General features: G+C 41.7%; 1 protein-coding gene across 1 annotated transcript in view; it reads right to left on the bottom strand.

Moving 5' to 3' along the window:
* Positions 1 to 15194, bottom strand: part of nkain2 (sodium/potassium transporting ATPase interacting 2) — a 76259-nt gene that overhangs the window by 4178 nt on the left and 56887 nt on the right. The window contains exons 5-6 of the mRNA XM_062412125.1: positions 6912 to 6972; positions 2434 to 2515 (exon numbers count right to left, since the gene is read on the bottom strand). Of these exons, the coding sequence (XP_062268109.1) occupies positions 2434 to 2515; positions 6912 to 6972 (143 nt within the window). The remainder of the gene's footprint in view (positions 1 to 2433; positions 2516 to 6911; positions 6973 to 15194) is intronic.

The raw sequence follows: 15194 nt of genomic DNA, 5'->3' as shown, positions 1-15194 counted from the left end.
AAGAGTGATAAACACGCTGCAGTGTTTTGTTTATTTATTTGAGTGTGTCATGAGATCGCGGCATTTACATCAATTGTAGACAAATAAATGTCAATAATAGGGTCAGTTAATTAGATGGTTAAATGATAATACTCCGGTAATCCAGTGCCTTTCAAATGATTATTACTACTACTGCTGATGATTATAATAATAATAATAATAATAATATACTAGAATAACATGTTTCATCTCTAAATTTTTAATACTGTCATTATGATTATGATTATTATCAGTAATATTAGTAGTAGTCGTACAATAATTAATTGTTTTCCTGCTTGGTTAAGTATATATAATAGCAGTAGACAATGTATGTGTTTATAAATTAGGGTTGTTTTACTATCACAAAAAAGGGATGGGGCCTAGGAAATGGAATGACAAAGAAATAAAAATAAAAACATTTATATGAGCTATGAATTATTCTTCACTGCAAAGAAATGCATATCTCTACAATAATCTGGATGTGGTGATTGCTGTGCCGTTATTTATGTGATGTGTGTGTTTGTGTGTGTGTGAGAGGTGAGGTGGTAACACAGCTGATGCCCTTTTATTGGTCCTTGTGGCCTCAGCCAATAAACACCAAAGTAGGGACAACAGCTGGAGAACAATGATAGCGTATTGATGATCTTTGTGTTGGTGTGTGTGTGTGCGCATATTCATGTGTGTGTACATTAATGTGTGTATAAGCACACCCCGTCAGTGTGTGTGTGTGCATACTGTAGACATGTATATCCGTACTCCAGCTCTTGTGTGAGTGTGTGTTTGTGTTGGCAGCCATTATCTTGGGGGTCGATGATTTATGATCTATGTTATAGCTTCCACTGGGGACGTATAAAAGTACAGAATGGCCCTTTATTGCCTTTCTTCTTTGGTTAGTCCTATGGTTCATCCATCACTCTGTGTTTCCCCATCATCCTGTCTCCCCTCTTTCTCCTTCTCCCTCCCTCTTTCTGCTATTCTTTCTTGACCGTCTTGATCTCAATTGCTCTTTGTCTGTCTCTCTCTCTCTCTTTCTACACGTTCACCCATATCTCTCTCTCTAATTCGCCCCGGCTTTTCTTTCTAATAAAAGCAGGTATCGATGACCTGTCGGACGCACATCAATGGAATCACCATTATTCTGCCGTGTTGTTTGTTACAGTGGGGAAGCTTTTCTCCGTATTGTTTGCTCTGCACAGGACAAAGCGAGATTGAGAGATTGATGCAGGGCCGTCGGAGCCCGGACTCAGACTGATTTCGTGTTGTCCTACTGGATCCTTGGGCTTAGAGTAACTGCGGATCTTGTCGAAACTGGCATCCGAGGTTTGACCGTCAGGAAATCCCCGTATTGGATACAAAATCAAACCCATCTGAACCACAATCCATTTCACAACGCAAGACTTAATCCCCTGGCGGATACCTTTCCAGTCACTGTGGGGTAAAGTAGTTAACGGACGATTATGAAAAACAGCTTGAGCGAGATCGAGGATACTCCGGTTTTCCTCACACACCCCACCGTTATTGGCGACGTGTGAGGGGAGTGCTAAAAGCGCTACAGCAGTGATAAGTGATGGGACCTTGGGCTGATAAATGGTGAGACCTTGTGCTGACGCAGTGAAAATGTGCTTAAAACTTCTTATTCAGACCTCATGGTATCAAACACTGGTACAAATTAGTCTCTAAACACAGTTCACTGTTGATGGCAGGGTTTGATTTAAGAAGGAGAGATTTGTCAGCCTCCCACACTCAAAAACTTCAATCAACTTCTTTGCTCAGTGGGACAACTGGATTTAGGTTTGTTAACATTCAGCATAATTAATGCAGCATAAAGGTTCCCTGTTTGGATAGATCAGCCTGGGGTCTTTCTGTGGGGAGTGTGCATCCTCGTGTATGTGGGGGTTTTCTCTGGATACTTCACCTTCATACCCACAGTCCAAGACATGTAGAATGGGGTAAGGTTACTTGGAGACTCGGACACAACTGCAGATATTTTTTCGTATGGATATTTTCTCGTTCCAGGCTGTGACCACTAGATCAAGCGTCTCGGGCCAGTAGGTGGTGATAAAGTCCACAGCAACGATCAGTCAAATACCAGAGAAGAACATAGTGAGCCGGCTCTGTGAGCTTTTTATTTGTTTTATTATAATATAATATTTTTCTGGGGCATTTTTGCCATTATTCCATAATTGAGGGTGAACAGGAGAGAGAGAGGGTAAGCACCATGTACTTATAAGGACCTGTAAAAGTCTTAAAACAGTGTTTTCAATGGGATTGACTCCAGTTCCCCCACGCCCCTCAAGAGGATACGCGATTAATATAATGAATGTAAGGATAACGTGTCCATGTATTAAAACCACCAGTGAAGTTTTCACACTGAGCACTTACACAGACTTGCTGATGGAGTGTAACCAAACTTACATGTACATGGGCTGTAGCTGGAGGTGGGAGGTCTTCTGAGGCCCCTGGTAACCGTACGAGTCGAACCCGCCTATAAAATCAACTTCACGAAACAAACAAACAAGAAGAAACAAACAAAATTAATTAGAGAGGACGTGTATACTCATGTGGGAGCCTCCCACCACAGATGATTCACTGCATTAGGCCTCCCACGCCTACACGGATCTCAACAGTTGTTTGTACAAGAATCACCGCCTCTGCCTCTGTGCTAATCAGATTTGTCGGGCATGAAACAGCTTCTGGTGAAAATCTGGCTTCATCATCGTACAAATCCCGCACTGAAAATCTGATTCCATTTAAAGAAGATAGACTGTATATTTATGCCTCGAGAATACCCTTTACTCCTAAATTATCCAGGATAACGGCACATATTTCCCCGCGCTGTGGAGCTGCCAGCAGGTGGTTGCCTCCCACCGACTGAGGCTGAGAGTCTGGACTTTTGAAGAGAGGCAGCCGTGATATGATTTTTTTTTTTAAACTTTGATGTTGTAGAGCTCAGAAAAAGGGCACTTCCTCGCCTTGATCAGCAGCATACACTCTTATTTATTCAGTGAGATTTCATAACTTTAAGTACAATGTGGAAGCTGGCTGAGATGAGAGTCACTGTTAATGCAATAGTAATCTAAAAAGGTGCACGATTTACCCAGATTAGTTTGTAAAAACCTATATTGAAAACATCATACCTTATATAAATTTAAAATATATATAATGTATCCTTTAAAAGGGGTAGTTTAACATTTTGGGAAACATGTGTTTTCATTTTGAATATTTAGATGAGAAGACCAATAACACTCTATTTACTTTTCAGCAAGACAGCAAATAAACATGTTTATCGTAAAAAATGCAAACAAGTAGATGTTTTATTAAATTCCATCATACAACTGAAGAAACATTTCATGGAAATGTATGTGGAAATTTAGCATAAAGATGATTTGTCTTGTTTCATCAAAGTGTTGGAGGTGTATCTACAATCATAATTTATTTTTTCTTCTGAATTATGTTGGATTTTTTTAAATAATTTTGTAATATAAGTAAGACCATCTTATCTGTTTGCTTTCACACTTGTCTATTAGCAGTTTTTCTGCACTGCTGCAGAAGAGTGGTAGTTTATGACCACCAGGCTAATAATTGTTGTTTAAACAGAGAGTGCAGAGCCATTGTCATCTTTACGTATTGCTTCTTTGTGCTGTGACATCCTTGATTTGACCTGTTTCTGCTTCCCTCCTTCAGGCTGCTCCTGATCACCTGACTTCCTCCCACCTCACCGAAGGACATCACCTGTTTTCCAGCCTAAACCAACTATGTTTGTTTAACATTGCTCCTTTACTTTTTTAACTTATACCACTACCGGCCAATAACTCTGCACTGGTTATTGCCCTTGCATAGTTTCAGATCTGGTTTGTAGTGAATTAGAAATTGGGTGTCTGTTGCTTGCTGGCAATTCAAAGGGAACAAATTATCCTGGGAAATGACTTGGCTGCAGTGACGAGGGTGCGGAAAAAAGGTGGATGTGAGTTCACCTTAACTGGAATGTGAAGAACCAGATGAAAGTGGCAAACGGCCCCCTGAAGTACAAGGAGCAGAGCTAGGTGGGACGAGTTTAATGTCTCGGTACAGAGTCCGATGCATCAGTAAGAAAACTTCCAAGTGAAAGGAGCATTTTTAATTGCTTTCAATCCTGATCGCCTTCTCGAAGAGTGTATTAAAGAACAATCTGTGGATCCTTCATTGATATTCTGACTAATAGGTGAATGTTATTTTCATATGTTGTGTTATCCTTAGTATTTTCTCATTTGCTTAAATGGTCGTTTTGTGGACCCCCTTTCGTTGTTATTTTCCTCAACGAGTCGGGCGTAACTGTATGAATCCCTGGGTGGAAGAAATTACCCTGTGTGAACGGTAAGCGTTTCCTGCTGAGTCATGCTGCTGTGAAATAGTCTCAGCAGAGTTTCTGACACACATGACCCTTTGAACACAAGCGGAAAGGAAGTCCCTTTACCTTTTACCTTTTCTGTGTGCTGCAAAGCAAGCTGTAGTTTAAAATATTTGTTCCTTTATAGTGGTGTTCTTTGTCTCTGTGTGTGTGTGTGTGTCTGTGTGTAATTCATACACAGATTTGCTGATTTGCACCAGACCTGGTAGGAAAACTACTTTAGAGGTTATCTCCTGATGATTAACTTTTAGAACTGATAAGTCAAAGGTCAAGGTCATAGGCCAGCCAAAACATGATCCAAAAACACATTATCTGAGATATCTCAGCAAAATAAAGGGTTCAGAGACAATCTGCAGCTTATGAAGATCAGAAAATGGTTCCTCATTAAATGATGTGACATAATAAGTGACGTCAAAAAGAAGCCACATAGAAAATTATGTCATGCCTTGGTCTATATGAAGCTCGATGCCATTTCATTTTTAAATTGTGAATTTTTGCCATTGGCTTAAGATCCAAAACACATCTGTTTACACAAGGATTGATTGCTTTAGTAATCTCAGGGTGAGCGTGCGTCGTGTATGTGCTCACGAGAGTGTGTGAGACTGTCTGACACCTTTGAGTAGCTGTGAGACATAAGATTGAATATAATGATTAATCTCCCCACACAGACAGACTCACCCTTGCACATGCACAGAATAATTATCAGAGTAATTAGCTTTCTCAGCAATTTAAAGTCTTCATCGGTCCTCAGTGAGTACTTGCTTCTTCGCCCAAGGCTCTTTTCCCTACTGAGCTCCCTGCTTATTGTTTAGTCTCCCACACTGCATTATTGCTCGGCCACTGTCCACAGACACATTCAGAGGGTAACACTCGGCAGCAGGAAGCTTACAATGGATCGCAAAATAATTCGGGAGAAAACGATCCTTATCATTATGTGAAAATTACTCGTCTGACATGATGCTACCATTGTGTGTGTATTCATTAGGCCTCATTAGTGGCCCAAAACCTCAATTTGAGTCCTGATTCCTTTTGATAACATTCGTCCCATGAGGGGAGGAAGGAAAATGACTCATGTGGCTTATTATCGCTCATCGGTGTGTGAATGTTTTTCCCAAAGTCTCATTGTGTGGTCTTGGTTACTCCCGTTGACTCGATGTAAAGATGGATGACATGACAGCTCCCCTAAAGTGAAGCCAAAGTTTTGTGATCGCCCCCTAGTGGCTTGCTGCAGTCTAGGGATAACATTATGCCTCCTCCATGTTAGTGGATGGGACATGGAACAACCTAAAAGTCAAATCAAATTCTCTCAAAGATGTCATAATAAATAACCGAAATAAAACCATTAAAGAAAATAACATAATAATAACTGTTAGTTACTAATTATTTAGGCAAGTGGCAGTTGAGTTTTTTTGTCATCAAAAAGCCCATTCAAATGCAGTGTTCAAAATCTCTCCATCTTCCCTGAATCTCAATAAGTCATAAATAACTGATAAAAGTGGAATATATTTAGTGTTTTGAATTGCTCTTTAACGATCAGAAACTTAATATTTTACTGTGACCTGGATGAACACAGAGGTTGTTTGTCACATGAAGAGCCTTTAGAAAGTAGATGCTCTTCTATCCAGTGTAGTTTTACACCTCCGTAACAGCTGCTGCTCAGGAAATAAATGTAAATCCTTCGACAGAGTCAACCCTCCATTTGCTTTAAGCAGGATAACTTGTCTACCCTCAGTCTGCTTATATTACCTTATCAATATTTCTGTGATCGTAAAGAGCAACTTCAATCCAGTGTTGAATGAGACATGCTTAGGTATTGATCCCCTGCAGAATAGCGGCAAGTACTTAAGTTGAATAACTAACGGGCTCAGGTAAAAGGGGCCCTTTAAGACCTCACACACGCACGTATGAATGCACAAACACACACACACACACACTGCGACTGCATCAAGGATACAACATGTTGATTTGCCTCACTTTCCTCACCGCACTTCAAAAGCGATTCATTTAGGCTGTCAAAATGCCTCCAATTAACTCAATGAATCCTTTCACTACAAAAACTGCACACTTCCCATTCCACACTCTCGAATTGATGAACTGATCCACGGATAAAAGGCTGAATAAAGGTAAATGATGAGTGTATAGGTGTGTGAATATATTTTATTGCTCTTTGAGGCTCTACTCTATGTTTGATGGTAGTTGAACGTTGACTGTGTTTGAGCTTGAATCTAAGCAGCTCTAATAGTCCTCCACTCTCACATTCTTTTCTTTTATCCCTCCGTTTATTTCTGAAAATGAATGAGCGCAGCTGTGAAACCTGGAGGCTGTAAGTGTAACACTGAATAGAAGTATCCATAAAGGCTGTCAGTCCGGGACGGCTTCATTCAAACCTGCTGCTCTATTACAAAGAGAATGAAGAACACGGCGATCCAGGGTGGACGGATGGAGAGAAAGAGGAGCTGCAGATTAATTGGTATTTAATTGTCCATGTTTATGACTGTTTACTTACAGCTATCCTCTTCTTCAGAAATGAGCTTGACCACATAGCAGGCGTAGATGAACCCCACCAGCTAGAAACAACACAGAGAGCAGAGGAGACAAGGCATTATTTGGAGAATGGATGAATGGATGGAGAGAGAGAGAGATAGAGAGAGAGAGAGAGAGAGAGAGGGAGAGATAGAGAGAGAGAGAGAGAGAGAGAGCATGGATACTGAACATTTACTTGGAACACACAGAGAAAACATTTGTTGGTGTAAGTGGAGCAGAACAACACAGTGGTATTCTGCTCTGAAATTGAGCACTTGAATCAGTGGCTACACACACACAAAAAAAACAAAAAAACACACATACACACATGACGCCAATCACGACTACTACTTGCCTCTTTTAAATCCAAACTTGAACCTATGGACCAAACTTCAGAACACCATGACTTGGATCTAGGGAACTTTCTTTTGGTCTCATAAGAACGACAAGTCCCCATAATGATACCATGTTAACAGATTAAGGTCCCTACAACATGAGTAATACCTAAACACACACACACTGAATGTCCGGCGTCGGCAAAGACAAACACAAGGTTGCGGTTTTCAGGCTGCACTGACAAATACCCATCCTGCAAAACCAAAAGAGAGAATCGTCGAAACCTCCTCTCTGTTGTGGCACTGTGGGTAAACACGAGTGAGATTGTGATCACTGAAATTCAATTTTCATCATCCCTCTGTTGCTGTGGTATTCCGATGTCAGGGCGAGATAGTTCCATGTTCGCCGCTTTTGTGGAGACCTAAAGCCTTGCACACCGCCACACACTCCGAAAGGGCTTTGTTGTGTCGGCCTCACGTTGTTCTACCTCATGGTCTCACATCTGTTTGAGGCCATTGAGAAACCTGAGAGCAATGCTCGGCGGCAGAGAGAACCAGCAAAGAGGAGGGTACAGTGCTGCTATTCTGTGTGCTGTACTCGTTCAACACGTGTGTCTGTGTGTTTGTTATTTAGACAGTGACATGGCAGTCCATATTAGCTGAACACCTTTGGTCTCTGATCCACTCTATCATTGGTTGTCTGTTACCAGGGCAACGGTAAGAGGCAGCTGATTGGAGCAAAGATGCAGGAAGGTGCAGTCAACTTAGGGTAGGCAATTTTATGACTTTATTACCCCGCATTGATAAAGGAGGAAAGAGGGGGAAAGCTATGTGGGAAGAGAGGAGGATACGGGCAGAAAGTGATGGAGGTAAAGTGTGTGTGTGTGTGTGTGTGTGTGCGTGAGGCATTGAGCTAACATGTTATACTGAATACATTAAGCCTTATTGCTGCTGTGTAGGAAAAATGACATTGACTTTGTTGGTATTCCATTGACTACACTCACACACACACACAGACACACACACACCAGCAAGAAAACGCACAGCGAGCCGCAAATGCAGCATTTGAGATTCAGTGTATATCTCAAGGTCTTGACCTCATTTAGTCTAAATAATGTTCCGCTCCCGAAGCACATCTCTCCTCCATCCTTTTCTCTACTCTCTCCCTCGCCCACTTCCAGCTTCCTACATTTCTTCTGTTCTCCCCCCCCCCCCCCCCCCCCTATACATCCCTGATTTCCTTCCTGCACCTTTTCTTCTCATTTCCCTTGATCTCTTCTCTCCAGTCTCTGACAAGTAAATGAAATATAGTGCTTTTCTTAGTGGGGGGATGAATTTACCTTAAACTGAGCCAAATGCTCGCAGCCGACAATGCTGCCAGCAGCACGGTGATCGGCGATAATGACAAAATCAATTTGGATAAAACAGGAGACTTTATGTTGCAGAAATGCCTTTGAGAAATTACCAGTGGTCAAAGAGGGCAATAAACCTTCCAGGCTACAACATCTTTGATGCCAGAATTGTTGAGAGGAATTTAGCACAACACATTCATTGTGAGAGTTAAAGGAGACGTATTAGGCTTTTTAGTTTTTTTTCTCCTCTAGTGTGTTGTTTGTGTATTAAAGCCCATAGTCCGCGGTAGAGGGACCTCCTCCTGCCCACAGAAAACTCCGCTTCTGACATCACAATGCTCCACATTTGCATAATGCACAGCTAGCGGCTAGTCTTACATGCCCTCTAACAAAGCCAGGTAAGGCAAGAGCCGAGTCCCACTATAGGCTGTGATGGATGGCACGACTCCATGTCCTCCCACTATCCAGAAATGAAGCTTAAATACCCAGGATACGAGCGCCACCATTTTGTAGCAGGAGCCTGTGCAGTAGGGGCCGTAAAGCAGTGAGGTGTAAGTGATCTGTCATGTCGTCCATCTTTATCTTTTATGAGTGGGCTAACTGGCCAATTGGAGCAGCCTGAACTTCTTCAGGAGGGGGGTCTGAAAGAGACATGAGCTAAAACCATATTCAGACAGATGATGAAAAGAGGAGCTGCGGCAATGGACACTATGATCGAATTGATGTGTTGACTGAACATTACAGCCTTTAACATTGGAGTGTAAGTCTTTCCATGTAATAACCCAAATCAAAATTACGATCATGAACCTGTCTCGTTAAAGATGGCCTCACTCGAGCTTCAGACTGCCTCCCCTTGTCCACTGCCACTCCAGCTAAAAGGAGTACGACCATTCATTCTGAAGGAGACGTTAACTGGTACAAAGTCAAAACATTGTTTAAAGGACTTTCAAGAGTCGTGAGACTTTTCAGTCACACGGGGTGAGAGCGGATCCAGAGCTCATTCTGGCTTCTGCAGGCTCATTGCCCCTGAAAATGGCTTTTGGGTGCAGTTTCACTAGCACCAGTGAACAGAGAGCAGGGAGCTGCGTCCACACTGCAATAGAGAACATCTGATCAGCTGTGACAGAGCGTGTTCCTAGGCACATCAATATCCTGTTAATATTCAGGATAGTCAGGAATTCAGTTTTGGTGTTGATGCATGTAAACCTAATATCCTGTTTACAATAACCCAGATTACATCTTCTGCCAATAACTAGGCTGCACCAGTATAAGCTATGACGTGTGCGCTCTGTCCCGTGCTTATTGCTGGAGTTCCGGCTCTGGGTTGGTTAGGCGCCTGCAGTCATATCTGGACAATCTCGCTCATGACAGGCCGTGACAAGTATTTAGCATTTTGAGCAAAAAAGTTCCCCAAAACATATCTCACATCTAAACGACATAACACCATCTCCTGGAACAAGTGCTGTTGCAAATGAGATTCAGATCGAAATTCATCCAAACAACGATCCGCAGCTCTTTGCCCACAGCGCTGTTTCCAGACGACATTGACATTCTCCTTGAAGGTAACTTAATTTATTTATTCTCGTGTCTATTTCACTCCCAGTGACTCATACATTGAAGCTCACAGCATTCAGACCTTTATATATTGCTGCGGAGTCAAATAAGAAAACAAGAAAGAGGGGGAGTGAAGGTTTTTTATCAGGGTTTATGCTCGGGGGGAAAAAATGCAGTAGGGTGAATTAACTGAAAGGCTCATCCGCTTTAGAAGGATATGCTTCAGCTTTGGGTGTATTTGAACTTCGACTGCTGCAAACTTCCTTTTAGTCTCAAACTATTTCTGTCGAGTAAGTGAACGATTGACGACTACAGAGTGGCAACAATGGCGACTGACTGACGATAAAAGGTGTTTGTTGTTCCAAACATTTCATCAGACAGAAGGAATTCAAGTTTCTCAGACAGAAACTGGTCCTTTTTCACATTTTGTCCGTGGGACAAAAGGATGTGGTGGTGCGAAGATCAGGAATGAAAATAGCACAACTTCAGCATGAACTCAGACAGGATCCCTGACCCGACGGGCCTGACAAGCAATAACTTGTATAGGTTCACTACCTCACCTCACAGACACACTTACCTAATTCACCGTTTTTATGGGGCTTTATGTGCACAGTGTCACACTCTATCCCAGGAGGCAGGAAGACCGTCTTTATCCCATTTCTTTAACACCCTGTTCAGTCGGTGCTTGTTGCCATGGCAAACACAGCAAATGTAGATAGTTATGCAACAACAATCCAGCCAGAACCAAGTGCCATTTTCTTAAGGCAACAGGAGGGTAATGGTATGGAAAATCATCCGTCAAGTGTTCATGTTCGTGCCGCTCGACAACAGACCGCAACATCTTTCCCATTCAGAGCTTCAGAACAGAATGTTCCGGGCAAATGTTTGGAGGGATGATGGCTGCAAATTGGGCTTCCTGCACTTCAGTTACACTTTATCAACGTCTTCACGCTGTCTTCTTCAATTTTACACTGAGGCATAGTCACTGTTTTCAGCCTACACCAATTGGCAACTCACTGTGACGTGACCCATTGATTTACCCTGAATTTGGTATTTTGGGCAGCACCATCTTGGAGCTCAAGGATAATGCAAACCCACCTGGACCAGCACCCATTGGATGGTGCTAGCTGTCAATCACACAATATCCACTCCCCGATGCCCAAGGTGCCTTAGTGTCTGTTTTACTCTTAATGGGACCATAACAAAAACAATTACATCATACTTTATTAAAGAGGACTTGAAACTAGGGATTTAGACCTTAATCTCCAGATGAGAACATACTGATATTGTATATATCAGACATTGCAGGTTTCAGGCACTCCCTCATTGGCTTCACTTTCCAGAACCGGACTACATCCATTTATGGTGCCACACCCCAAAGTTAGGAATGGCTCCCATTTGTTTTAATTCCCCTTTTTTGTATGCTATAATGGTCATTTGATAAAGTGAGTGTGTATATATATATATATACAAAATCAAAGATAAGGATTTAGGCAATAGTGCCAGGATACCTGCTCAGATTTATTACTAGCTTTAACTACCGTCTTGCAGGTACAAACACTCCTAAAAAAACCTTACAGATAACAAGGTGCCCGAAATGATCAAGAGGCCCATAAAAGCGTAGGGCTACATTACCCAAGTAGAGAGGAAATGTCATTAAAGTAGAAAAAGATAACTGAATCATCATTCTCTCCTACAATAATCAAGTCCCAAATAGTCCCTGAGCAGAGATCCCGAGAACACCTGGAAGTTCGGCAAAAAGGAGCTAAGGGAGAAATTAGTTGAATGTCAAACAGCTGGTGTTTGATAAGGAAGGGAAAACCTGCCCTCTGCATAGCCTCAGACCAATGAACCCGGGGAACACACCAGGGGAGGAGACCTTTCAGAAGAGCAAGGACAGATGCCAGGGGAAGGCAGCTATAGGTCAGTCACCCAGTGACGCAGTGTGTCCTTTGCCGAGGAGGAAGGTGAGGTGACGCATTTTGCCAAAACAATCATGGTACAAAGTGCTGACGCCGCGGAATCGTCTCCCTCAAGGTCTGTAAAACTTGTAAAACGTAATCATCTCCCAGGTTGATCTACGATGAACATTTCCGTAGATCGTGATGTTATTTAGATCCATAATTAATTCTGTCCCATGTCCGTCCTTCTTTCTCCAGGAAATGTAGACTTCTTGTCTTTCTGTATGACAATCTTGCTTTGTATCAAAAGCATTGTTTTCATCTCAAGTGAAAGAATCCATTACTGCTGCATCATTCTGCACCAAATTGTGCAGTGATGAAGGTGTCACCTCCATTAGATCAGAACTGTTTGTGCTGATGACGCCCAGTTAACGGACCAGTATGTGGGATTCAGGGGATTTATCAGAAATGGAATACAATATTCATAATGATGTTCTAATAAGCGTATAATCACCCAAAACTAAGAAACATTGTGATTCATATCTACATGAGGAGTTGACCCTCTTCTATGTCGTTTGCCATGTTGCACCACCATGTTTCTACTGTAGCTCAGAACAGATAAACCCAACGCTGATTCTAGAGAGCCTCTTTTGCATCTGTATGCAACCTGCAGGCCCCTGTGGGTTCTCCCACACACTTGAAAAAGGAGAGGTGAGGGGAGGGGTATCAATCGGATGCAATCAACAACTAGAAAAAACTAGAACCCATTTATCGTTCATAAACACTGACATATCTGTATCTGTTTTTGATGTTTGCCGATATGCTCAGAGTTGAACTATTAAAACTATAAAAAAAATAAACACTGCAGAAATCATGTATGTTTACAATTTTCGTAAAATAAATCTTGACTAAACTTGTATATATTTGGTAATTTATGTGTTTAAATCTGAGTTTATGCTATTGGATGCAAGTACACACATATTACAGCAACAAGTATCAACCTCACTCACCCGAGAAGGATGTTTATTTTCAAAGTATGTCACAACGCTAATGTACAACAATTTTGCAGCTGACATGTAGCCTCCCTGGTTGCACTCCTCTGTTTAATTGATTTAAGAATTGCAGGGTTACCTGTCTTAATTTAGAAAAGAAACACACAAACAAAGGAGAGGTTTTACTTATTCAGCAGATATGGGATTAGTGCTGTAGAGCACAGCGGTGGCCTCGGCTGACTGACATTCAATTCTCATACATTGTTCTTTTCCCTGAGCAACAACAGCTATGAAAACCAATCTGGTCCCAGTGCTGCCTCCCTGAATACAATTTGAACCTTGCATGACATCACTGTGCGGTGTCAATGACAACAATGTCACATTCAATTCAGGCAATAAAAATGATAATAGAAACAACGCTTCATATGCTAATGACTCAATTTCTAACTTCACCGATGATGAATGAGAAAATTATAGAACAGGTCTCAGTCACCTTTTCCCTAGATTTAAAAAAAACTGCAATTTGTGAAATGTTTATCTGTTGATATAATTTGAGATGGATTAACTGACAGAATGCGGAGTGTGTTTCCTTTTCGTTCAGGACCCGAGAAACCACTGCCACCACAGACCTCAGGTTGCCTAAAGCTTTTCCCTGGATTCTTCTAAATGTGCGTCACACCTGAAGCTTCATAGTTTCCTCTGAAATCAAATCATTAAATGAACAATGTAAGTGTGTCCCATTTCTTTTAAATCTTCAGAGACCTAAGAAAAGAGACCTAATAACGTTTTTACCGACAGCTGGTTACAGCCTATTCTGACAGAACTATCTCAACATTTTGGATTTGACACCAGAAATATGTCAAGGACGTGAGCCCATTTGGAGCACAATGTATGTGATGATGGATGTTGAAATTGTAAAGTAGTTCACAGGGACTGTAATCGGTGCTTGTTCTCTGAGCCAGTCAGCTCGCTCGGTGTGGATACCAGGTGTAGAATGCTAACAAGCAGGCGTAGCTAATGCTCATTTCCTTCACGTGAACCTGTGGCGTTTCAGCTTCGAGGTTATGTGGACTGCGTGCTTTAGAAGGCTGAGTGTATCCCGGTTTTCCTTCCTACCAAAAACAACATTAGGTGATTTCACTGATTAGTTTTTCCACTCTAGTTGAAGTTATGTAAATTACTGTAATTACTTACTGCCATGCACTCTAGACCACTGTGCAAGCAGGAAGCCTAATCATTGATGTTTTTTATGAAATACCATTTAATTATCAGTCGATCTGAGCTATTAGCAGATAGAATAAATTGGAAGAAACTGTAATTGCAGAAATAACTGCGCATTCCCCCACTTTCCTAGACGGAGGATTCTGTATCTCTATGCTTGGCTTGAGCTTAGATAATCATACTGTGCACCAAACTGAAAACAGCAGAGATTGTATATAAAGCTGAATGATCGACTCCACTTCATCCCAGTATCCAGAAATGAAGCCAAAGTATCCCAAACGCTGCCATCTTGCAACAATGACGCCATTCAGCTAACAATTCAACATGTATCCCTTATGAAATACAAGTTTCATTTTTACCTATTGTCTGTAGAACCCAAGTGTGATTTCCTCTAAAGATAGATGTTCTTATCTCATGTAAAAATAACAAAAAAAGATTTGGTAGTAGTGAGACCTGTACTCCTGCAACATATGAATTTGTAAATCAGTCAGGCAGAAACACAATCACCCGGTCAGTGACCCAGTAAGACAGACAAACCAGTCCATCACAAACACAACTGACCACCCGACCAAACAAAAGCATGCTCTGCTGAGGACTTTGACAGCTGCAGATGCCTCAGAGCTTGTTTTGACTTTATGACACATCTTCATTTGAGATTCTTTTTTAATCACGCCAATGCAAAAGATATTTCTCGTATTGTAACTACCCCACCAGTCAGAACTGGCTGATCACCCTTCATCTCTTCACTAGAGGAAGCAGTTAACCAAAAAAAGCCATAAAACCAGCCACTTTACATCCCAACCCACCCAAACCCTCATTTAGTCAGCCAGTTGCCTGGCTGGATGACGTATGTTACTAAGCACCCTGACATTGTTTCCACCAATTACAGTAAAACCAGGCAGCCAGGCAGC

Source organism: Platichthys flesus, chromosome 18 (assembly GCF_949316205.1).
Source record: "Platichthys flesus chromosome 18, fPlaFle2.1, whole genome shotgun sequence".
Lineage (NCBI taxonomy): Eukaryota > Metazoa > Chordata > Actinopteri > Pleuronectiformes > Pleuronectidae > Platichthys > Platichthys flesus.
The sequence above is the reverse complement of the archived record's forward strand: the minus strand, read 5'-3'. Positions and strand labels throughout refer to the sequence as shown.